We start from the raw sequence: 23,934 nt of genomic DNA on the forward strand, positions 1-23,934 counted from the left end.
CCACCTATTTTTAGAGCCCCGCCACTGCATGTCATCAATCTTTATGAAAATTGACACACATGTTCTACATGACAGGGCGAACAAAAAATCCTCTTAACGTCATGGTTTAATGTTGACAGGAAGGCGGCCATTTTAGGTCAAAGTCGCCATTTTGGCGTTTTACTCACCTCGTATTTGAACGAACTCGTCCTAGGGCTTTCATCCACCTGACACCAAAATTGATGAGGATGCTCAGGAGGCATGTGGGATTAAAAGTTGTGCTAATTGTTTGAATAAATCTTACGGCATAGGAGGGGCGGGGCTTCAAACTTTGATGTCTCGTCGTGAAAAACGAAATTGATATAGCTCCCACATAAAACAACATTTCTGCACCAAAATTTGCTAGATATGATGCCAGTCCCATTCTGAAGAGTCAATATTTGGAATATCGATTAGCCACGCCCCCTGGTGGCCGGAAGTGTTGTTTTTTACTCAGACACATATTTCTCTGGCTTTGTGTACACCACCAAGCTCAAATTGGCTCAGCCAGCAGAAAACATGTTGGGGAAGATATCCGGCAAAAAGCGTTGCTCTACGCTGCAGGTGTGACCGTACCGCCGTGGCTAACACCCTCTGACATCATAAATCACTTATCTGATTGATATGACCATTTCCGGTCTAGGCCCAAGCCCCGCCCACTTTCAACAGGAAGTTCTTTTTTTCACAGAGTGGTACAACTTCTCAGCAATCAAGTCGAAACACTTGAAACTTGTTCACAGTATGTCAAATCCATTCACGATGCAACAATAAAAAGCTCAAGTTGCTACACCAAAGGTAACCATGGCGAATGATGCTCCAACGCCATGAAACAGGAAGTAGGTGTAACCAAGCCATAAAACCTTTCATCGCTACCAAACTTATCAAGTTCGATGACAGTGATAGTATCAACTGAGTCATGTAGCAAAATGCTGAAAAAGTCCCAATATGGTTGAATAGCGCCCCCTAGAATATTTCAATCGATTAGCCCCGCCCACTCAAGTGACTGACATACATGAAATTTAACACACAAGTACTCTACATGAAGACCTACAAAAGACCCTCTTGGACCGATTAGCAAAATTAATCAGGAAGTCGGCCATTTTGAAAGAAGGTGACAAAAATAAACTTATTTTCACCTAAATTGATATGTATGATGCCAGTCCCATCCTGAACAAAACTGTATGTCAGCAATTGGTTTACAAATAAGCCACGCCCATCAGCAACAGGAAGTGTCCCATTTTAAGGGCATGGTCGCATTTTATCCCTGGTCTACAACACCAGATCAGACCCAATCAGACCTTGGGTCAGTAAACTGCAATGCTGACCACAAACCGTGTCCATATGACATAACCACCATGGCCACGCCCCCTTTAAAGCCTAAATTAGCTGGCTGCAGGTGAGAAAAGCATCATGGGAAGGATGTTGCCAGGGGAGGCGGAGCCAATAGGCCGAGCGGTGCCATAGTGCGAGGGCCTATATCACCGCTTGCGGCTTTAATTCTACATTAAATTTTCTTGAGAAAAAAAACAAAAAACATATATAGACTTTTTGGGTAGAGAAGCCGATCAATCAATTAATTTACGACTGTTTTATTAGACTTATGTTTTTGCATGGTACAATAATAAAATACATGTACAGTATTTAACTGGTTCTGAAACTTTTAAGTTTAATCCTTCATTTCCTGTTACCCTGATATTTGTAACACTTTTTTTTTGGCATTTTAAGGTGTTGTCATTATATAATTTACTTGCATCCAACTGAAGTTAATTTGCATTTAACCAAGTATAGAAGATAGAAAAAGCTTTTTTTCCCTCTTTAAGACATTTTTATTTGATTTTTTTTTATTTATTTACAGAAATCTGTAAATCAAAAATCAGTTCAGGCACATACGAGTCATCCGCTCACACTTGCAGCATGCAGTTACAGATTTATTAAATTACAATAACAAAATAGGTTTGAGCAAATGTTTTTAAGCTTTATCAAGTCAGTGACTTCAGGACACTTTGGCCTCATACAGAACACACACACACACACACACACACACACACACACACACACACACATCACACACACATCACACACGCTATGCAGGAGGTCCTGCATGTCCAGCCGAGGACAGGAGGTCCTGCATGTCCAGCCGAGGACAGGAGGTCCTGCATGTCCAGCCGAGGACAGGAGGTCCTGCATGTCCAGCCGCGGACAGGAGGTCCTGCATGTCCAGCCGAGGACAGGAGGTCCTGCATGTCCAGCCGCGGACAGGAGGTCCTGCATGTCCAGCCGAGGACAGGAGGTCCTGAGCGCTTTGGCAGCAGTCTCAGACCCGGACCCTGACGTCAGTAGTTGCTCCTCAGCCGGCGGTTTTCTTCTCGCAGCTTCTCGATCTCTTCCACCAGGGACTCGTTAACGGAGTATTTCTCTATCAGACCGTGGATCTCAGTCTGAAACACGTTACATATATGTGACCCAGAACATACAGTTAGAGATGTGAAAAATCAGAGTGAACAGTTCTGGTTGATATAAAAGCTGTGCGACTGAACCGATAAATCCAGAATCACCTGCTGCTTATCAGGCAGATTCCCTTAATTCATTCGTCGTTATTCCCGTCTGTAAATCAGAGTACTTCTACCTCCGGACACATTAAACCCACGTAAACTGGTAGGGAAGCGCCACGACAGTCTGCCATGTTGAAACTACGGCTGTCAAACGGCCGAACGGCACCAACGTGGAATTAGACCGTGGGCTGTTTCTCAGTTCAGGTTCTGTACACTTCCAAGTGCGGATCCGTCTGCTGAATGCGTCATCGTGGCGCGCCAAGTCCTGTCTCAATTCAGAGGCTCCTTCGAGTCCAGCCTTCAAATCCGTCCTTCATTTGGCTCCAGATCAACTTAAAATGAAGGATACAAGAGAAGCATCCTATCCTCTCCTATCCCACAATTCATTGCTCGCCTGATATAAAAGATTGAGCAGCAGAGTGCTGGTGTAGGTACCACACCAGCCAGACCGTTTATTTTTATGTATAAACACACATAATTGTGTCCAATAACCACAAATGAATTCCATTCCAGTCGTCTTCAGATGTCAGCTTTCATTTAAGAAAAGGCTGAATTTACAACAGTCACTCAGATAACTGGAGACTGAAATAAGGAACAATAAAATGTGCTAAATTATAATCCAGTGATATAAGACACTGTTTTGTCATTTAATCGAGTTAAAAAACAAACAAACAAATGGGTCCTGGACAAATTAGAGCATTTTACTGATGAACAGTGGGACAAAATACCTGTCATCAGGTGCAGAAGTCTGACTGAGAGGAACAGAAAACACCTGACTGGAGCGGAAACATCTAGGCATTACGAGTGATGTAACATTATTTTATCTTATTGGTTTGGTTTTTAAAAAATATTTCTATTGAACCAGAATTAGAAAATAATGTCATGGTTTTAATAAATATTTATTTAATATTACTTTAGTCAGTTTCATCTTATTTCCCAGGCAGCTGTTTTCTCCTTCTTTAATGGGAGGGTATGAATACATATGAGGACGACTGTATAGGCATCTAACAAGGATTATTTTCCACTGAAGTTAACGTCAGCTTGACAGGATGGGCCGTCAGCCAGAGGAGAGCTCGTTTAAACCGCCTCATGTTGCTCATTTACACACAAAGGAAAATGAAAATAAATTAAAGTTAAATTACTGGCACCATTTTCTCTCATTTAAAAATATTTTTGTGTCTTTTTGTGGAAGAATGGGATCAGTAACTAGATAAACTTGGCATATGTGGTTGCTAGGCAACGGAGGACTGGAGCACTATGGGTAATTCTCGTCCACTAGAAAGGCCATCTCATTTAACTGGCAGGAAGCGCACCTCGGTGTGTGCAGACCACGTAGAACACTTCATTGCCTATGCAGTCTGCGGACTTTGGTGTGTGCAGACCCTGAACTGAGAAACACCCATCCTTTAAGGATCTCCCATCATCAGCTGATTCTGTCAAACCCGCCACCACACGTAGATCTATTATAGGTAGAAAGTTGGGAGGTAAACATCTAAAGTTCCACTGTCACCACCGAGCGAACGTTCGTCCGTGGAGCTACGTACCAGCTGGATGTAAAACTGTCGCACCATCTCCACCTGCAGGTTGATGATGTCTTGATGACAGGAGGTCCTGAAGAAGAAGAAGAAGAAGAAGAAAAGAGGTTTTTCTAAACCTTGAAAGTCCAACCAGATGAACCCTTTCAGCGCCGCTGGAATGTCTGGGATCTTCCCAAAACCGGTTTTCCTCTGGAATCTGGCTTTAGATCCGTCCCACTGGAATCTGAACATTTAGAGCTGGATGTACTGGGAGTAAAGATGCAGTTACTGGTGCTGCTACTGGCTGACTGGTCCGGTCAGTGTGGACCAGCACCGGGTTCCCCTGCTGGGAGTCTGAAATGACAGGTTCTCAGACATTTGCTGGACGAACCTGAACTCCTCCAGCGTCTCGTGAATCATGTTCTGGATGAAGTGGATCTGCAGGGAGGTGAGAGGAGCAGCTCCTCCCTGTCCGACCACATCCGCAATGTTCTGGGAGAGCGAGGAGGACACAGCCGCCGTCGCCGCTGGACCTGAGGGTTCAACCAGGATCATCAGTTTAAAACCCCAACAGAGCTAGCGTCTCCATGGATACCGGCGTGTACCTGCCGCGCTGGTGGGCGGGGCTCCGTGGAGCGGCGAGTCGTAGCTCAGCTGAGTTGGAACGCCGTTGGCTCGCCGGAGGCTGGGCTCTGGCGTGAAGAAGGGCGGCGCTGGCTGGCTGAGGCCGGCCTGGGTGGTCTGACCCCCCTCCTCCTCCAGACTGGGACTGCTGGTCTGGTCAGACTGTCAAAAGGCATCCGTGTTATTCAGATTCAGAGTGAGACACTGTCCGTCCCGCTGAACACTTTTAATGACGTCATCACCTTCCTGGAGTCACATGGCTCCACAGCGGCCGCTGTGATTGGCTCCTCCTCTTTAATGGGAAGTGGCGACTGGAAGACTGACAGCGGGCTGTAACATCGCCCGCCAGACGCCAGCTGGACCCCCAGAGGCGTCCTCCGCTGCGAGCCGCCGCCTGACAGAGAGTCTGAGACACGATGGCACCCGTCTCCATGACACACACTGATACAGCACGCACAAGCAACATGTGACAGTAGGAGGAGCCAGTAGTTTCTGCACGCTGTGTGTGTGTGTGTGTGTGTGTGTGTGTGTGTGTGTGTGTGTGTGTGTGTGTGTGTGTGTGTGTGTGTGTGTGTGTGTGTGTGTGTGTGTCCACGTCTGCCAACAGGTCCTGAACCAGCAGAGCGATGGAGTTCTGACCTTCTCGGACGGGGGAGAAGATATCCAAACTGGCCCGGCCAATCAGCTGCTGTCCCTCTCCTTCTCTGGGCAGCATCTCCAGGCTGGGAACTGCAGGACCAGAAGCACCACTTAGTCCAGAACCAGCAGCACCAGTTAGTCCAGAACCGCAGCACCAGTTAGTCCAGAACCAGCAGCACCAGTTAGTCCAGAACCAGCAGCACCAGTTGGTCCAGGACCACAGCACCAGTTAGTCCAGAACCAGCAGCACCAGTTAGTCCAGAACCGCAGCACCAGTTAGTCCAGAACCAGCAGCACCAGTTGGTCCAGGACCACAGCACCAGTTAGTCCAGAACCAGCAGCACCAGTTAGTCCAGAACCACAGCACCAGTTAGTCCAGAACCAGCAGCACCAGTTGGTCCAGAACCACAGCACCAGTTAGTCCAGAACCAGCAGCACCAGTTAGTCCAGAACCAGCAGCACCAGTTAAACAGAAACACAGCACCAGTTAGTCCAGAACCAGCAGCACCAGTTAGTCCAGAACCAGCAGCACCAGTCAGTCCAGAACCAGCAGCACCAGTTAGTCCAGAACCAGCAGCACCAGTTAGTCCAGAACCAGCAGCACCAGTCAGTCCAGAACCAGCAGCACCAGTTAGTCCAGAACCAGCAGCACCAGTTAGTCCAGAACCAGCAGCACCAGTTAGTCCAGAACCAGCAGCACCAGTTAGTCCAGAACAAGCAGCACCAGTTAAACAGAACAAGCAGCACCAGTTAAACAGAACAAGCAGCACCAGTTAGTCCAGAACCACAGCACCAGTTAGTCCAGAACCAGCAGCACCAGTTAGTCCAGAACCAGCAGCACCAGTTAGTCCAGAACCAACAGCACCAGTTAGTCCAGAAACAGCAGCACCAGTTGGTCCAGAACCACAGCACCAGTTAGTCCAGAACCAGCAGCACCAGTTAGTCCAGAACCAACAGCACCAGTCAGTCCAGAACCAGCAGCACCAGTTAGTCCAGAACCACAGCACCAGTTAGTCCAGAACCAGCAGCACCAGTTAGTCCAGAACCACAGCACCAGTTAGTCCAGAACCAGCAGCACCAGTTAGTCCAGAACCAGCAGCACCAGTTAAACAGAAACACAGCACCAGTTAGTCCAGAACCAGCAGCACCAGTTAGTCCAGAACCAGCAGCACCAGTCAGTCCAGAACCAGCAGCACCAGTTAGTCCAGAACCACAGCATCAGTTAGTCCAGAACCAGCAGCACCAGTTAGTCCAGAACCAGCAGCACCAGTTAGTCCAGAACCAACAGCACCAGTTAGTCCAGAACCAGCAGCACCAGTTGGTCCAGAACCACAGCACCAGTTAGTCCAGAACCAGCAGCACCAGTTAGTCCAGAACCAGCAGCACCAGTTAAACAGAAACACAGCACCAGTTAGTCCAGAACCAGCAGCACCAGTTAGTCCAGAACCAACAGCACCAGTTAGTCCAGAAACAGCAGCACCAGTTGGTCCAGAACCACAGCACCAGTTAGTCCAGAACCAGCAGCACCAGTTAGTCCAGAACCAGCAGCACCAGTTAGTCCAGAACCAGCAGCACCAGTTAAACAGAAACACAGCACCAGTTAGTCCAGAACCAGCAGCACCAGTTAGTCCAGAACCAACAGCACCAGTTAGTCCAGAACCACAGCAGCACCAGTTGGTCCAGAACCACAGCACCAGTTAGTCCAGAACCAGCAGCACCAGTTAGTCCAGAACCAGCAGCACCAGTTAGTCCAGAACCAACAGCACCAGTCAGTCCAGAACCAGCAGCACCAGTTAGTCCAGAACCACAGCACCAGTTAGTCCAGAACCAGCAGCACCAGTTAGTCCAGAACAAGCAGCACCAGTTAGTCCAGAACCAGCAGCACCAGTTAAACAGAACCAGCAGCACCAGTTAGTCCAGAACCAGCAGCACCAGTTAAACAGAACCAGCAGCACCAGTTAGTCCAGAACCAGCAGCATCAGTTAGTCCAGAACCACAGCACCAGTTAGTCCAGAACCAGCAGCACCAGTTAGTCCAGAACCACAGCAGCACCAGTTGGTCCAGAACCACAGCACCAGTTAGTCCAGAACCAGCAGCACCAGTTAGTCCAGAACCAACAGCACCAGTCAGTCCAGAACCAGCAGCACCAGTTAGTCCAGAACCACAGCACCAGTTAGTCCAGAACAAGCAGCACCAGTTAGTCCAGAACCAGCAGCACCAGTTAAACAGAACCAGCAGCACCAGTTAGTCCAGAACCAGCAGCATCAGTTAGTCCAGAACCACAGCACCAGTTAGTCCAGAACCACAGCACCAGTTAAACAGAGCCAGCAGCACCAGTTAGTCCAGAACCAGCAGCATCAGTTAGTCCAGAACCACAGCACCAGTTAGTCCAGAACCAGCAGCACCAGTTAGTCCAGAACCACAGCACCAGTTAAACAGAGCCAGCAGCACCAGTTAGTCCAGAGCCAGCAGCACCAGTTAGTCCAGAACCAGCAGCACCAGTTAGTCCAGAACCAGCAGCACCAGTTAGTCCAGAACCACAGCACCAGTTAAACAGAGCCAGCAGCACCAGTTAGTCCAGAACCAGCAGCACCACTTAGTCCAGAACCACAGCACCAGTTAGTCCAGAACCACAGCACCAGTTAGTCCAGAACCACAGCACCAGTTAGTCCAGAACCACAGCACCAGTTAGTCCAGAACCAGCAGCACCAGTTAGTCCAGAACAAGCAGCACCAGTTAGTCCAGAACCAGCAGCACCAGTTAAACAGAACCAGCAGCACCAGTTAGTCCAGAACCAGCAGCATCAGTTAGTCCAGAACCACAGCACCAGTTAGTCCAGAACCAGCAGCACCAGTTAAACAGAAACACAGCACCAGTTAGTCCAGAACCAGCAGCACCAGTTAGTCCAGAACCAACAGCACCAGTTAGTCCAGAACCACAGCAGCACCAGTTGGTCCAGAACCACAGCACCAGTTAGTCCAGAACCAGCAGCACCAGTTAGTCCAGAACCAGCAGCACCAGTTAGTCCAGAACCAACAGCACCAGTCAGTCCAGAACCAGCAGCACCAGTTAGTCCAGAACCACAGCACCAGTTAGTCCAGAACCAGCAGCACCAGTTAGTCCAGAACAAGCAGCACCAGTTAGTCCAGAACCAGCAGCACCAGTTAAACAGAACCAGCAGCACCAGTTAGTCCAGAACCAGCAGCACCAGTTAGTCCAGAACCAGCAGCACCAGTTAGTCCAGAACCAACAGCACCAGTCAGTCCAGAACCAGCAGCACCAGTTAGTCCAGAACCACAGCACCAGTTAGTCCAGAACCAGCAGCACCAGTTAGTCCAGAACAAGCAGCACCAGTTAGTCCAGAACCAGCAGCACCAGTTAAACAGAACCAGCAGCACCAGTTAGTCCAGAACCAGCAGCATCAGTTAGTCCAGAACCACAGCACCAGTTAGTCCAGAACCAGCAGCACCAGTTAGTCCAGAACCACAGCACCAGTTAAACAGAGCCAGCAGCACCAGTTAGTCCAGAGCCAGCAGCACCAGTTAGTCCAGAACCAGCAGCACCAGTTAGTCCAGAACCACAGCAGCACCAGTTGGTCCAGAACCACAGCACCAGTTAGTCCAGAACCAGCAGCACCAGTTAGTCCAGAACCAGCAGCACCAGTTAAACAGAGCCAGCAGCACCAGTTAGTCCAGAGCCAGCAGCACCAGTTAGTCCAGAACCAACAGCACCAGTTAGTCCAGAACCACAGCAGCACCAGTTGGTCCAGAACCACAGCACCAGTTAGTCCAGAACCAGCAGCACCAGTTAGTCCAGAACCAGCAGCACCAGTTAGTCCAGAACCAACAGCACCAGTCAGTCCAGAACCAGCAGCACCAGTTAGTCCAGAACCACAGCACCAGTTAGTCCAGAACCAGCAGCACCAGTTAGTCCAGAACAAGCAGCACCAGTTAGTCCAGAACCAGCAGCACCAGTTAAACAGAACCAGCAGCACCAGTTAGTCCAGAACCAGCAGCATCAGTTAGTCCAGAACCACAGCACCAGTTAGTCCAGAACCAGCAGCACCAGTTAGTCCAGAACCACAGCACCAGTTAAACAGAGCCAGCAGCACCAGTTAGTCCAGAGCCAGCAGCACCAGTTAGTCCAGAACCAGCAGCACCAGTTAGTCCAGAACCACAGCACCAGTTAAACAGAGCCAGCAGCACCAGTTAGTCCAGAACCAGCAGCACCACTTAGTCCAGAACCACAGCACCAGTTAGTCCAGAACCACAGCACCAGTTAGTCCAGAACCAGCAGCACCACTTAGTCCAGAACCACAGCACCAGTTAGTCCAGAACCACAGCACCAGTTAGTCCAGAACCACAGCACCAGTTAGTCAGAAACCAGCAGCACCAGTTAAACAGAAGTGTCTCGGCATCCTACTTTGTGTTCTGGCAGTCGGGGTTTCTGCGGTCCCGCCTCTGCTGCAGTCTGGACCTGTCAGCACCAGGACAGAAAGATGGAGGTTAGCAGAACTCTGAAAGCCGGACTGTATAGATGGACGGACAGACGGACAGACTGAAAGCGGCGTTTCAGGTTCAGGTTTTTACTCCCTCAGATTCAGAACAAGCTGCAGTTTAAAGGAACCGAAGATCCGTCTCCTCGCCGGACCCGGACTGGGAGGAAAGAATCCTCGGCCGTATAAATCCATCGTTTATTCCAGAAACTGTTGGTTGGGATGGAAACAAATCTCCACCATGGCTCAGTTCCACAGACTGAAGGCCTCCCACTGGTTAGACTGGTGTAAACACAAACCAGTTTGGAACCAGAACCAGAACTAAGACAGCCAGTAAAGCTGCTCGCAGTGAGAAGCAACGCTGTACACGAGACGCGGAAGACGATGCAAACTCCTGCTGAGAGACCGCCATCATCAGGGAATCCTTTCCACAGTAGATCCTGCAGGACACCATGGGACGCTGGAGGACGCTGCGGGACGCTGGAGGACGCCGAAGACTGATGCGTCGCAGAACTCGCCTCACCGCCTCAACCATACAGGAAAAATCTAGATTCTTTTTTTTTTTTTTTTTGTCTTGTCCAGCATTTAAGCAAGCAGACTGATGTTCTGGATGCTGTGTTCTGCTGAGCAAATTTATTTTGCCAAGGATGGATAGATGTAATGATCCCCTTGTATTTCTTGATTCTTATTTTATTTTTCTATTTGCTTTGGATAATAGTTTGTATTACAGAGTTTATGCTGCTGGACCGGAAAGGACAGGAAAGGGGCAGAAAGGGAACAGAAAAGAGAACATAAAAAACAAAAAGAGATCAATGCATACACATATGCACATACATACCCACCTACATATATATGTATATACACTCGCACATACAGTATATACATACATACATACACACATACATATACACATACATATACATGCACATACATACAGACATATACCTACATACATATGTACACACACATACCCACCCACACACATAGATATATACACCCACACAAGCCAACTCTAGATTCATGGTCCCTGTGGAGAACAAAACCATTGACAATCATGAGGACCAGAAACTAGCAAGTTAAATCAACAAGACAGAAAGAGAGGTACCTGCTGTTAATGAATAAACTTGCTGGATGACTCAGTGACTGTGACACATGCAGAACATTCATGCAGAACATTTAGAGTGGAACGTGTTCAGAGAAGAGTGATCATGCCAATGTGACCCCGCCCGCCCACGGCTAGAGGCAGGCCAGGAGAACCCAGAGACCCGGGTAACCGGCAGTCACCCCCAGGCACAGACCCCAACCACCCCACTCCGGAGCCAGCCATGCATCCGCCCAGGAGGTGGCGAAGGAGGTCCCCAACCAGAGTCCCCCGCAGTCAGGCCGGCAAGGGCCGATCCCGCCGGGCACCGGCCACCCAGGGCAGACAGGGCACGGGCCCCAGGGCCCCAAGAGCCCGAGAGCAGCCCCCCGTCCCCGCAGGCAGAGGGTACAGCCCACACCGACGGAGGACCAGGATCACCAGACCGCCACCTAGCGGCAGCCAGGTCGCACCCCAGTGTGCACTGGGGAAAAATCTAGATTCTTTTGACCAAAACTGAAATTTATTTTGCGGTTTCATCTCTGGTCAGAGTTCATGTAAGAAACGTTTCCTGTCCGAGACGGAAGATTCAGACGCTTTCTGGCGTGGAAACGTGCGCTTCTTCCCCGCTCCCCATGTCCACCGACAAGACTTTAGCGTTAACAGGCGCTGAAGCTTCACCGCTGTGGAAACTCAGAGGAACCTGCAAAGCAAGCAGGTGGGAAGTCTCTGTCCCGTCATCATCGAGTCATCGCTGAGGTTAGTCGATGCGACGTCATGCCGTCGCACGGCGTTTAATGTGGACACGTAGCCGACCTCGTCTTCGCCTCTGAACGATCTCATGGCGAAACGCTGGATGGATTCCACGTCCTCCTCCAGGAGGAAGAGAGACCTTCACGTTAAATCTGGCTACATACGTCTGAGCCCGGGTCTGGTCTGGGGTCAGGTGCGACCCAGGCTCGGGTCTGGTCTGAGCCCGGGTCCGGACTGGGGTCGGGTCTGGTATGAGCCCGGGTCCGGACTGGGGTCGGGTCTGGTATGAGCCCGGGTCCGGGTCCGGACTGGGGTCGGGTCTTGTTTGAGCCCGGGTCCGGGTCCGGACTGGGGTCGGGTCTGGTTTGAGCCCGGGTCCGGACTGGGGTCGGGTCTGGTATGAGCCCGGGTCCAGGTCCGGACTGGGGTCGGGTCTTGTTTGAGCCCGGGTCCGGGTCCGGACTGGGGTCGGGTCTGGTTTGAGCCCGGGTCCGGACTGGGGTCGGGTCTGGTCTGAGCCCGGGTCCGGACTAGGGTCGGGTTTGGTATGAGCCCGGGTCCGGACTGGGGTCGGGTCTGGTATGAGCCCGGGTCCGGACTGGGGTCGGGTCTGGTATGAGCCCGGGTCCGGGTCCGGACTGGGGTCGGGTCTGGTATGAGCCCGGGTCCGGGTCCGGACTGGGGTCGGGTCTGGTCTGAGCCCGGGTCCAGGTCCGGACTGGGGTCGGGTCTTGTTTGAGCCCGGGTCCGGACTGGGGTGGGGTCTGGTCTGAGCCCGGGTCTGGTCCCAGGTCCGACGTACGTCGTGGTTACGCCTGTTTTTTACTAAAAACGTCAAACGTAAAAGAAAACGTTCTCGTTGGGGGATTTTATCTTTAGGCCACGCCCACTCTCCTCCCAGCCAATCACAAGTCAGACCTTCTCGAGCAGGAGAGAAGACGTCCAGACTGCTGCGTCCAACGTTGCTGAACTTTTCCAGGCCGGGTTGAGGCTCCGCCCCCTGTTGGCCCTCCGCCTCCCGACACATCATGGTCGCAGCGGCGCCTCCTGCTGGATGGAGAAAGCCACGCCCCGTCTGATCAACACGCCTTCCTGCTGCCGCCGGGACACATGTTCACCGTAACCCACCTGAGTCCATGGCCTGCCTGTGGGGGGGGGGATCTGTGCTGGGGGTGGGGTCTGCCGGGCCGCTGGTCAGCTTGGAGGTGGACCTCTTTATACTGGAAATCCTGGTGGATCCCAGTTTACTGGACTGAGGTGGAGCAGAGACAGAGGAGAGGAGACATGTTGCATTTGGACATTTTAGTTCACATGTTTAGGGATGGGGTGGGGGGGTGGGGGGGTCACCTTGTGTCTGCTGGCGTTGCTCTGGAAACGCAGGCAGGTGACGGAGGTCTTGTGCGCTACGGTGATCTTGGTGGGGGCGCTGGAGTTCCTCAGGTCGTACTGGTAGACCTTCCCCTGCGTGGACCCAGCCACCAGACCGGTACCGTCCAGAGTGAAGTCCACCGAGGTCAGAGGACTCTCCACGCGGATGGACCTCAGGATTCTGTCACACACAGCAAACGTTCAGCAAGCAGTCGGGAAACTCGCCTGAACTAGAATCTCTGGAGATGGGAAGGAGCCGCGCCGTCTGGGAAGCTTAACGGAGACCGGATCAAAAGCAGAAACTCTGATCTGGTGGTCGGAACAACTGCCGGAGTCACGTTTAGGTCCTGGAAACCCGCCAGACATGCGACGCACCAAGAGCGCCAGCGCACAGCCGTCCAGAGTAAAGCCCGTTCCAGAGCGGTGAGAATAGAACAACGGCGTGTCGTCGTGGTCGGACGCTGAAATTTCCTCTCATTAGAGCGGCTCGATTATGACAAAAATTACATCATGATTATTTTGACTGAAACTGAGATCTCGATAATTTAACACAATCATCCAGTATTTATAAACTGCGCTGCGCGTCGTGGTGTTCTAGACTCCGTGTCGTGCATTATAACCGTCTAATGTACGGTTGTTTAATCCACTTTTATCGCTTATATAGGAACTATTTTACGTTTTATACCAAACAACCGCTGTCAGGCTGCAGCGCGTTTCTCTCATCCACCTGTTAAAAGACGGCTGATCTGAACCAGCTGGTTAACGCGTTGCTATGGTAACGCCCCGTAACGGAGGGATATTAGTGTTTAACTGGCCGAACTATGTATAGGAAAATAATGCAGCCAGTTGTCACTGACAATGGTATAAACTATGTTTAGGTGAACTTCCACAACCTACTGCAGTTATTCTACATTGACCTGCAGCCGGAGCCGACTGAGACTGGCCGCCTGGGAGTGCTTTAGGACGGGAGAGGCTCCCGCTGCTCCTTCCTTACAGTAACTGCAGAACAATATGTGTCTTCAAGTCAGTCGCCAAAACACCAGAAAAGTCTCTAATAACTTCAGTAAAAGTTGCTAGATTTGTCGCTTTTAACAAAAAAAGTCTCCAGATTTAGTGAGAAAGTCTCCAAGTTGGCAACAGTGTCTGAATGAAAGCAAAGCGGCTGTGGGAGGAGTTTACAGCACAGCGCTGCAACGCCAGAGACGCTCGATTAGCAGCTGAAGACAGCAGGAGAGGAAAATGCAGAGAAAAATAATCACACCCTTTTATTTTTATCATCGTTGAAAACCCAGATCGTACTGAGATTAAAATCCGATTCATCGCCCAGACCTACTCCCAACACATCATCCAATCAGATCTTTCTTCTCGTGGGACTGAGAAGTATGTCGCGACAACGCAGCTACGAGAGGAAGCGAACAGCTTGGCTGGAAGTAACTCACATCTTGCTGGCCGTGTCGTAGCAGACGATCTTCTTATCCAGGCCGACGCTGACCACCAGCAGGTCGCTGGTGGGGGAGAAGGCCAAGCCGGAGCCCGGGGCCTTGTGGGCGCCGTCGAACACGTGCAGCTCCTTCTGGGTGTTGGAGTCCCACAGCACCACGGTGCCGCTGTCAGAGACGCTGCCCAGCAGGGAGCGCTTCACCGTGGACAACCTCAGGTCGTGGACGGGCTGCACAGGAAGCACAACATGGAACTCATGTTAGCATCTTCTTGTTTTGATGTTCTGCTTCATCATCAGGAGTCCAGAAAGAGATTTTTATCCCTAACCGTTCTGGCTTTCAGCTTCATGAACCAGCCCTGCAGACCGGACCCCAGAACCGGTCCCCTTCATCGCCTCCAGCTGGTCCAAGCTCTGTTACGCGCTGTTTATGTGCAAACATCTGGATTTGCTTCTGTCAGCACGGCCGACCCTCTGAGGGCTGAACGCAGGAACCTGAGTTTTCTGGTACAAACTGGAACAGCTGATAGATGATCCAAAAGGTACCGATAAGCGGTTTTCTGTGACAGGATAAACTGTCAGATCAAGTTGTTTCCATCTGCTGCCTCCAGAAGCTTCTCAGGACTGACAGAATCGTCATGAAACATCTCCACAAGGCTTCAAATGATTCGTTTGTCAGGAGATCATTCAGAAGGAGGAGCGCCACGCCTTACTGTCCTGGATCTGAGCCCAGGTCTAGTCTAGTCTGAGCCCAGGTCGAGTCTGGTCTGAGCCCAGGTCGAGTCTGGTCTGAGCCCAGGTCGAGTCTGGTCTGAGCCCAGGTCTGGTCTGGTCTGAGCCCAGGTCTGGTCTGGTCTGAGCCCAGGTCGAGTCTGGTCTGAGCCCAGGTCTGGTCTAGTCTGAGCCCAGGTCTGGTCTAGTCTGAGCCCAGGTCTGGTCTGGTCTGAGCCCAGGTCGAGTCTGGTCTGAGCCCAGGTCGAGTCTGGTCTGAGCCCAGGTCTGGTCTAGTCTGAGCCCAGGTCTAGTCTGGTCTGAGCCCAGGTCTGGTCTAGTCTGAGCCCAGGTCTAGTCTGGTCTGAGCCCAGGTCTGGTCTGGTCTGAGCCCAGGTCTGGTCTGGTCTGAGCCCAGGTCGAGTCTGGTCTGAGCCCAGGTCTAGTCTGGTCTGAGCCTAGGTCTAGTCTGGTCTGAGCCCAGTTCTGGTCTAGTCTGAGCCCAGTTCTGGTCTAGTCTGAGCCCAGTTCTGGTCTAGTCTGAGCCCAGGTCTGGTCTGGTCTGAGTCCAGGTCTGGTCTGGTCTGAGCCCAGGTCTAGTCTGGTCTGAGCCCAGGTCTGGTCTGGTCTAGTCTGAGCCCAGGTCTGGTCTGGTCTAGTCTGAGCCCAGGTCTGGTCTGGTCTAGTCTGAGCCCAGGTCTGGTCTGGTCTGGTCTGAGCCCAGGTCTGGTCTGGTCTGGTCTGGTCTAGTCTGAGCCCAGGTCTGGTCTGGTCTGGTCTGGTCTAGTCTGACCCCAGGTCTGGTCTCAGTCTAGACCACAGAACAGACTTTGTTACGTAACGTGAACAACTTGGAGTCGCTCTTCCAGTGATGTCACTCCCTGACCCTGACCTCTGATTGGCTGCGCCCCTGACCAATGAAGGCATGCAGTCTGGTGACGTCACACACAACCCGACTCAACTCACTTAGAACCTGGACTGAGGAGTTACAGAAAGAGTACAAGTAAGCGGGTCCAAAAGCCGAGTGGAAAACCCTCCAAACCGAGCCGAGTCGAGTTAAGGCGAGTCGATACAGCTGGAAACGGGCGGAGCTTCTCTCACCTGGCTGCTGCCGTGGCCGAATGGCCGGCTGGACAGGTTGGTGGCCAGACTGTGGAGGACCAGATCCCCGCTGGTGGAGCCCGAGGCGATGCAGCTGTCGTTGGCGTTGAATGACACGCAGGTGACCTCTTCTTTGTGGTCCTGAGACACAGATTCATCGTTTGGCGTCAGGAGACATTTCACACATTTCAGACAGCTGAACGGACGCCCGATGCCGAACGGACGCCCGATGCCGAACGGACGCCCGATGCTGAACAGATGCCCGATGCCGAAAGGACGCCCGATGCCGAACGGACGCCCGATGCATAACGGACGCCCGATGCTGAACGATGCTGAACGATGCCGAACGGACGCCCGATGCCGAACGCACGCCCGATGCTGAACGATGCCGAACGGACGCCCGATGCCGAACGCAAGCCCGATGCTGAACGATGCCGAACGGGCGCCCGATGCCGAACGGACGCCCGACGCTGAACGGATGCCCGATGCCGAACGGACGCCCGATGCATAACGGACGCCCGATGCATAACGGACGCCCGATGCTGAACGGACGCCCGATGCATAACGGACGCCCGATGCATAACGGACGCCCGATGCATAACGGACGCCCGATGCATAACGGACGCCCGATGCTGAACGGACGCCCGATGCTGAACGGACGCCCGATGCTGAACGGACGCCCGATGCTGAACGGACGCCCGATGCTGAACGGATGCCCGACGCCGAACGGACGCCCGAGGCTGAACGGACGCCTGATGCATAACGGACGCCCGATGCCGAACGGACGCCTGATGCATAACGGACGCCCGATGCATAACGGACGCCCCGATGCATAACGGACGCCCGATGCATAACGGACGCCCGAGGCTGAACGGACGCCCGAGGCTGAACGGACGCCCGAGGCTGAACGGACGCCTGATGCATAACGGACGCCCGATGCCGAACGGACGCCTGATGCATAACGGACGCCTGATGCATAACGGACGCCCGATGCCGAACGGACGCCTGATGCATAACGGACGCCCGATGCATAACGGACGCCCCGATGCATAACGGACGCCCGATGCATAACGGACGCCCGATGCATAACGGACGCCCGAGGCTGAACGGACGCCTGATGCTGGCGCCGCTTACCTTCAGGGAGCGGTGCAGTCTCTTGGACTTCAGGTCCCAGATGTGGACACAGTGATCCAGACCCCCGCTGACCAGGAACTGGGAGGAGTAACTCAGACACACACGCGTCTGCCTTTTCTGAACATAACCACAGAGTCAGCTTACTGGTGAGAGACCATCAGAAAGAGGAACACCACGCTGCAGGTTTCTCCTTCTGCTGGTGAAACTGGGATTTACAGCGTTCTGAATGCAACATGAACACATCGTCTGGAACCAGATTATCACCCAGAAACTCGCCTTCCATCCCTCCCCCACTGGTTACTCACCCCCTCTGCCAGTTCCACCACAGGAACCGGAGTGGACTTCAGGCTGAAGAGAACCAGTTTGTCTCCGCTGCTGCTGGCGCTGACCAGGTACTGATCTGGGACAACTGGTCAAGGCGGCTAAGCTTTTATCTGCCAACACGCGGCTCAAAGACGCCACTTTATTCAGATTTGTCCATAAAAAGCTTTAGGTCATGAAACGGGTGATCAGAATAAACATAAAATAATAAACAGCTCTGTCTTTTCTGAAGTCATGGATTCATATTTCTGTGTAAAAATAAGAGTAAAACATTTTAACACATCGGTTTCCACCTAGAAGCTGAGTATTATTACTGGTAGTCATCTCTGGTTGGTGGGAGAGAGAGAATTAAACTGGTTTGAGTGTGTTTACATCACACTGAGAAGAGGATAAACTAGCTGTGAAATACCCGGACGGCCAAACCCATTTCAGCTCAGGGGCCATAATCTGGTCTCCAGTGGGGGTCGGACCAGTAAAACAGCACGATCGGAAATAAAGAAAACTACACGTTTTCTTTTTATTCTAGTGTAAACAACAACAAACACGTCATCAGGATGTTTGTATGAATGAAATAACCTTTCAGAAAACATGATGAAGAACCTGAAACTTCTGTTTAAATCATATTTAGACTTTTAACCACTTTATTTTTCCACATTTGTTTTACTCAACATTTTTATTATAAAAACAAAATATATTTGTTTTTCTGATATATACTTCTATATAAATATCTAATTTTTTAAGGATTTTAATATTTTAGTTTTAAATTAGATACAAATCTTTAATTTTTCAAAATTAAATTTTGAAAATAATTTTTTGGATTATTTTTATTAAGATATATATATATTTTTAGAAAACTAAATGATTTTTTTAAAAAAAGTTAATCTTTTTTTTTTTTTTTTTTTAAATGATATAATAATCCCATTTTAATTCTTTTCATGGATGATATTTTTAAATACCACATTTTTTTATCAAACATAATTTCTTAAAAAGACAAAATGATCTATTCTCATAATTGCATTTTTAGTTTACATTTAACACATTTTCCTTTTTTTACTTGTTCCACATTCAACTGTTCCGATGCGGCAGATTGTGGATGAATTTCCAGCCGTATGGAGCTGAAAAACACACATCTTCAACTATTATTATTAACTTGTTACAAGCCCCAACTTATTATAAATGTACATACATGTACGTTTTCACACACGCGTGTAGTGACCCTGACCACCTGAGCCGACTCGTCATGCAAACTGACACCAGATCTATAAGACATATGAAGCTGCCTGTTGCGTCCTAGAAACATGGGAACAATGAAGAACCAGTCACATGGAAAGATCCAGATCCAACCTCACCTCAAACGTCTACCTGAGTAACCAGTCATCAGTCACAGCTGGACACCGACTCCAGGTACGATGGAGATGTGATGCTAGACGCTTTGACACCTGCAGCTACACAGACAGCATCCCTTTCAGTGCAACTCTAAACGTTTTATGTGTTTTGTCGTCACCAGGACTGATGTGGATACTGTTGGAGCTCCAGCAGGCCTGAGTGACAGGGTGGCTGCTGCTGTGTGGGTTAAACTGCTCCAGTGGCGCCATGGAAACCGCATCCCAGATCTTCACACAGTCTCCTGTCGACACCAGGCGGGTCACCTCCTCCATGGCAACGGCTGGAGATGAAAACAACAACAACTCTATGTAAACATGATCAGCAAAATGGGAAGTGGATCTGAACGAAGAATTAACGGAACTTAAGATTCTGACTATTTTATTTACTGATCAAATATTTATCAATCAATAAAAGCAGCGGTGATGTTTCCGACTTTCAGCAGACATGTTGGACCTGAGCAGAACAATGTGACGAGTTCTCCTCTAGTTTTATCTTTTATCTTCCTCGGATTAAATCATCATGTTTCACGCTTCCTCTCATTCGCCGACATGAATCCATCCGAGAACCCTGACCCGACCCGGTACCAGCACGGAACCCTGACCCGACCCGACCCCAGCACAGAACCCTGACCCGACCTGGTACCAGCACAGAACCCTGACCCGACCCAGATCGTTCTGGAACGTTAACATGCAGCTGAAGGGATCTTTCTCTAAGGCTACGGTCAGACTGCAGGGCTCGCCGCTCATATCGGATGATTTTGTGAAATCCGAATGTTTTTTGAAAGTTCGTTCACATTTCCGATCAAACCTGACTTGTATGTGATCTCCTGTATGTGATCTCCTGTATGAACATCCTGTATGTGATCTCCTGTATGAACATCCTGTATGTGATCTCCTGTATGAACATCCTGTATGAACATCCTGTATGTGACCTCCTGTATGAACATCCTGTATGTGATCTCCTGTATGAACATCCTGTATGTGACCTCCTGTATGAACATCCTGTATGAACATCCTGTATGTGACCTCCTGTATGAACATCCTGTATGTGACCTCCTGTATGAACATCCTGTATGTGATCTCCTGTATGAACATCCTGTATGTGATCTCCTGTATGAACATCCTGTATGAACATCCTGTATGTGATCTCCTGTATGAACATCCTGTATGTGACCTCCTGTATGAACATCCTGTATGTGATCTCCTGTATGAACATCCTGTATGTGACCTCCTGTATGAACATCCTGTATGTGATCTCCTGTATGAACATCCTGTATGTGATCTCCTGTATGAACATCCTGTATGAACATCCTGTATGTGACCTCCTGTATGAACATCCTGTATGTGACCTCCTGTATGAACATCCTGTATGTGATCTCCTGTATGAACATCCTGTATGAACATCCTGTATGTGATCTCCTGTATGAACATCCTGTATGTGATCTCCTGTATGAACATCCTGTATGAACATCCTGTATGTGACCTCCTGTATGAACATCCTGTATGTGATCTCCTGTATGAACATCCTGTATGAACATCCTGTATGTGACCTCCTGTATGAACATCCTGTATGAACATCCTGTATGTGACCTCCTGTATGAACATCCTGTATGTGATCTCCTGTATGAACATCCTGTATGTGATCTCCTGTATGAACATCCTGTATGTGATCTCCTGTATGAACATCCTGTATGAACATCCTGTATGTGACCTCCTGTATGAACATCCTGTATGAACATCCTGTATGTGACCTCCTGTATGAACATCCTGTATGTGATCTCCTGTATGAACATCCTGTATGTGATCTCCTGTATGAACATCCTGTATGAACATCCTGTATGTGACCTCCTGTATGAACATCCTGTATGTGACCTCCTGTATGAACATCCTGTATGAACATCCTGTATGTGATCTCCTGTATGTGACCTCCTGCGCACCAGAAGCGTCCCGCAGGCATAGAAGACACGCGACGAGCAGTGAGCGTGTGACGTCTTTGTGTTAGCAGAAGTAAATATTGACGGCAGCAGAGCATTTGCTATTTTAAAAGTTTTATCCAACCGTAAAAGTTAAATAAAAGTTAAAAGTTTTGTCCAACCGCAGCCACAACGTTGTGAATGAGTTCGTTTTAAGGAGACGTTGACAGAAGAGGAAAGTAAAAGTTTTGGTCTTTTGTGGAGCTGTGGCAGCAACAACTGTAGAGAGAAACGTTTGGGTTCGGAGTCGCAGTCAGGATCGGTGGGAGAGTGAGAGTAACCCTAACCCTGGTGATGATGGTTATAATGATGGATAACCGACTCCATCTAGTTCTTAACAACCTCAAGTGATTTGTAACTAACTAGTCTGGTGATTGTCTGCAGTAAATCAGGAGAAACTGAATTTGTTTTTGCTTTGTTTGTTCTTGCAAAAGTTTTATTGTCAAACTGGAGGTAATTTTTCAGTTTTCCTTCCTGTTTGCAGGTCTGGGAGTTGTTGTGTTGTTGTGTTTCCAGGTCTGGGAGTTGTTGTGTTGTTGTGTTTCCAGGTCTGGGAGTTGTTGTGTTGTTGTGTTTCCAGGTCTGGGAGTTGTTGTGTTTCCAGGTCTGGGAGTTGTTGTGTTGTTGTGTTTCCAGGTCTGGGAGTTGTTGTTGTGTTTCCAGGTCTGGGAGTTGTTGTGTTGTTGTGTTTCCAGGTCTGGGAGTTGTTGTGTTTCCAGGTCTGGGAGTTGTTGTGTTTCCAGGTCTGGGAGTTGTTGTGTGTGTGTTGTTGTGTTTCCAGGTCTGGGAGTTGTTGTGTTTCCAGGTCTGGGAGTTGTTGTGTTGTTGTGTTTCCAGGTCTGGGAGTTGTTGTGTTTCCAGGTCTGGGAGTTGTTGTGTTGTTGTGTTTCCAGGTCTGGGAGTTGTTGTGTGTGTTGTTGTGTTTCCAGGTCTGGGAGTTGTTGTGTGTGTTGTTGTGTTTCCAGGTCTGGGAGTTGTTGTGTGTGTTGTTGCGTTTCCAGGTCTGGGAGTTGTTGTGTTGTTGTTGTGTTTCCAGGTCTGGGAGTTGTTGTGTTGTTGTTGTGTTTCCAGGTCTGGGAGTTGTTGTGTTGTTGTTGTGTTTCCAGGTCTGGGAGTTGTTGTGTGTGTTGTTGTGTTTCCAGGTCTGGGAGTTGTTGTGTTGTTGTTGTGTTTCCAGGTCTGGGAGTTGTTGTGTTGTTGTTGTGTTTCCAGGTCTGGGAGTTGTTGTGTTGTTGTTGTGTTTCCAGGTCTGGGAGTTGTTGTGTGTGTTGTTGCGTTTCCAGGTCTGGGAGTTGTTGTGTGTGTTGTTGTGTTTCCAGGTCTGGGAGTTGTTGTGTGTGTTGTTGTGTTTCCAGGTCTGGGAGTTGTTATCATGTTAAACTAAAAGATGACACAAAGTATTTATTTACACCAAACTGAACTCAGATCAGCGACATGAACTTAAACATTTAAACTTTTCTTTAGTCGTTTCTCTAAAACTCAAAAATAGTCCATGAAACTGGTGCAAAACAGCCTCAACGCGACTTAAACCAGCTAAACTAACCCATGGAGCAACAGCTGGTTAACGCTAACTAGCTACTAGTCAACACGCGCTACAGCGCGAGCGGGTTCAAAGTAACCAGACTGCCGCAAAACTACACGAAACAAGCAGAAACTTGCTGGAGAGTTTAACTGTTCTTTTGCAAAAGACGTCATACAAACCCGGACAGAAGAAGAAGCTGTTGAATCTGATGAAGAAGATGATCTGATGAAGATGATGGTTTTTATGCCTGCTGCTAATAAACCGCCACTACGGAAAGCAGGAGGAACAAAAAGACCGCAGCGATTTTGGTAAAACTTCATTCTATAAAATAGTTTAGTATAATTAATTTTAGTCATACTAGATATTATTCACCGACTTTAAACTGAGAAAGTTCATTCTATATTGTATCATGTGCATAATTTAAAGTTAAATTACAGAATCATTCTAAACTTTAGATTTCCACCGACTGGCAATACACAAGAAGATACTTACTACTAAATTTCTTTAACAGATTCAGTCACCACATATCACTTCACAGCTCTGGTCATTTAATCCGGGGAGAACAATTTACTTTGTAAAACGGATAAAACTGGGGTAAAAAACATGCCTTCAGCCAGTCTGAAAGTACATCTGCCCAGCCTGAATTTACTTATTAATACCATACAGTCTATGAATAAAACACACAACCAAAAACAACTTTGTCTGAAAGACTATCAGAAAGATTAAAGGCACAATGAGCAGTGCTCCAGTATTTCCAGGTGATTTCACTGTCTTATAAAAAAAAAAAAAAGGACTAGTCCTTTTGTAGAAATGGAAATGAAAATGATTATGATTATTTATTTTTTCTAGGTCAGGCAATTTGTCCAGTAAATTAAATAATATTGCACATGTCATAATGCAACATTTATATTAGGGTAAGGGAACTAAAACTGACTCGCCGATTGCTCGGCACCGTTGTGACAAAAAAACAAAACAAAACCAAAAAAAAACCCAGATCTAATGAAATAATTTTGTGTGCGCCCAACGTGGGGCTCGAACCCACGACTCTGAGATGAAGAGTCTCATCATGCTTTATCAACACCAGACATTTCTTCACTTTTACTTGAAATCAAAATGACTTCCATGTTGCTTTGATATTATACATGTATGATGTATGAGCATGTACACAATCTCCACATCTTTACTCTTGCTGTGATAACGTAGCTGAACTGTGGAAACAATACTTTGTACTTTTTAACTGTGTTAAGAGCAGCCGCTACAAAGTGGCTGAGATTGTCAAATCTGACAATATGCAAATTACAG

The 23,934-nt window shown here is 49.1% G+C and overlaps 1 protein-coding gene across 2 annotated transcripts; it reads right to left on the reverse strand.

The window, feature by feature from the left end:
- Nucleotides 1-1,690: 1,690 nt before the first annotated feature.
- nedd1 (NEDD1 gamma-tubulin ring complex targeting factor) lies at nucleotides 1,691-22,893 on the reverse strand. 2 transcript variants are annotated; one of them, XM_079254914.1, is made up of 16 exons: nucleotides 22,812-22,893; nucleotides 19,275-19,418; nucleotides 17,737-17,831; nucleotides 17,432-17,548; nucleotides 16,298-16,438; nucleotides 14,487-14,716; nucleotides 13,027-13,228; nucleotides 12,808-12,931; nucleotides 12,598-12,726; nucleotides 9,773-9,826; nucleotides 5,351-5,440; nucleotides 4,954-5,117; nucleotides 4,693-4,873; nucleotides 4,479-4,620; nucleotides 4,115-4,181; nucleotides 1,691-2,456 (listed from the first exon to the last, which is right to left on the reverse strand). In XM_079254914.1, the coding sequence occupies exons 2-16, from the start codon at nucleotides 19,408-19,410 to the stop codon at nucleotides 2,352-2,354; spliced, it is 1,977 nt and encodes a 658-aa protein (XP_079111040.1). In that variant the 5' UTR covers nucleotides 19,411-19,418; nucleotides 22,812-22,893; the 3' UTR covers nucleotides 1,691-2,351. The 2 variants fall into 2 exon arrangements, with proteins under 2 accessions (XP_079111040.1, XP_079111039.1); XM_079254913.1 differs by having other exon boundaries at nucleotides 12,598-12,729.
- Nucleotides 22,894-23,934: the final 1,041 nt, after the last annotated feature.

This window comes from Telmatherina bonti (assembly GCF_933228915.1).
Source record: "Telmatherina bonti genome assembly, chromosome: 2".
Taxonomy (NCBI): Eukaryota; Metazoa; Chordata; class Actinopteri; order Atheriniformes; family Telmatherinidae; genus Telmatherina; species Telmatherina bonti.

What these genes read in the sequence shown, in the direction of transcription:
- nedd1 (XM_079254913.1), bottom strand. Translation starts at nt 19,410, where the DNA reads ATGGAGGAGGTGACCCGCCTGGTGTCGACAGGAGACTGTGTGAAGATC. An exon ending in GGCCTGCTGGAGCTCCAACA is followed by an intron (nt 17,832 to 19,274) that starts GTATCCACATCA and finishes CAGTTGTCCCAG; the next exon opens with ATCAGTACCTGGTCAGCGCC. An exon ending in TGGTGGAACTGGCAGAGGGG is followed by an intron (nt 17,549 to 17,736) that starts GTGAGTAACCAG and finishes GGTTATGTTCAG; the next exon opens with AAAAGGCAGACGCGTGTGTG.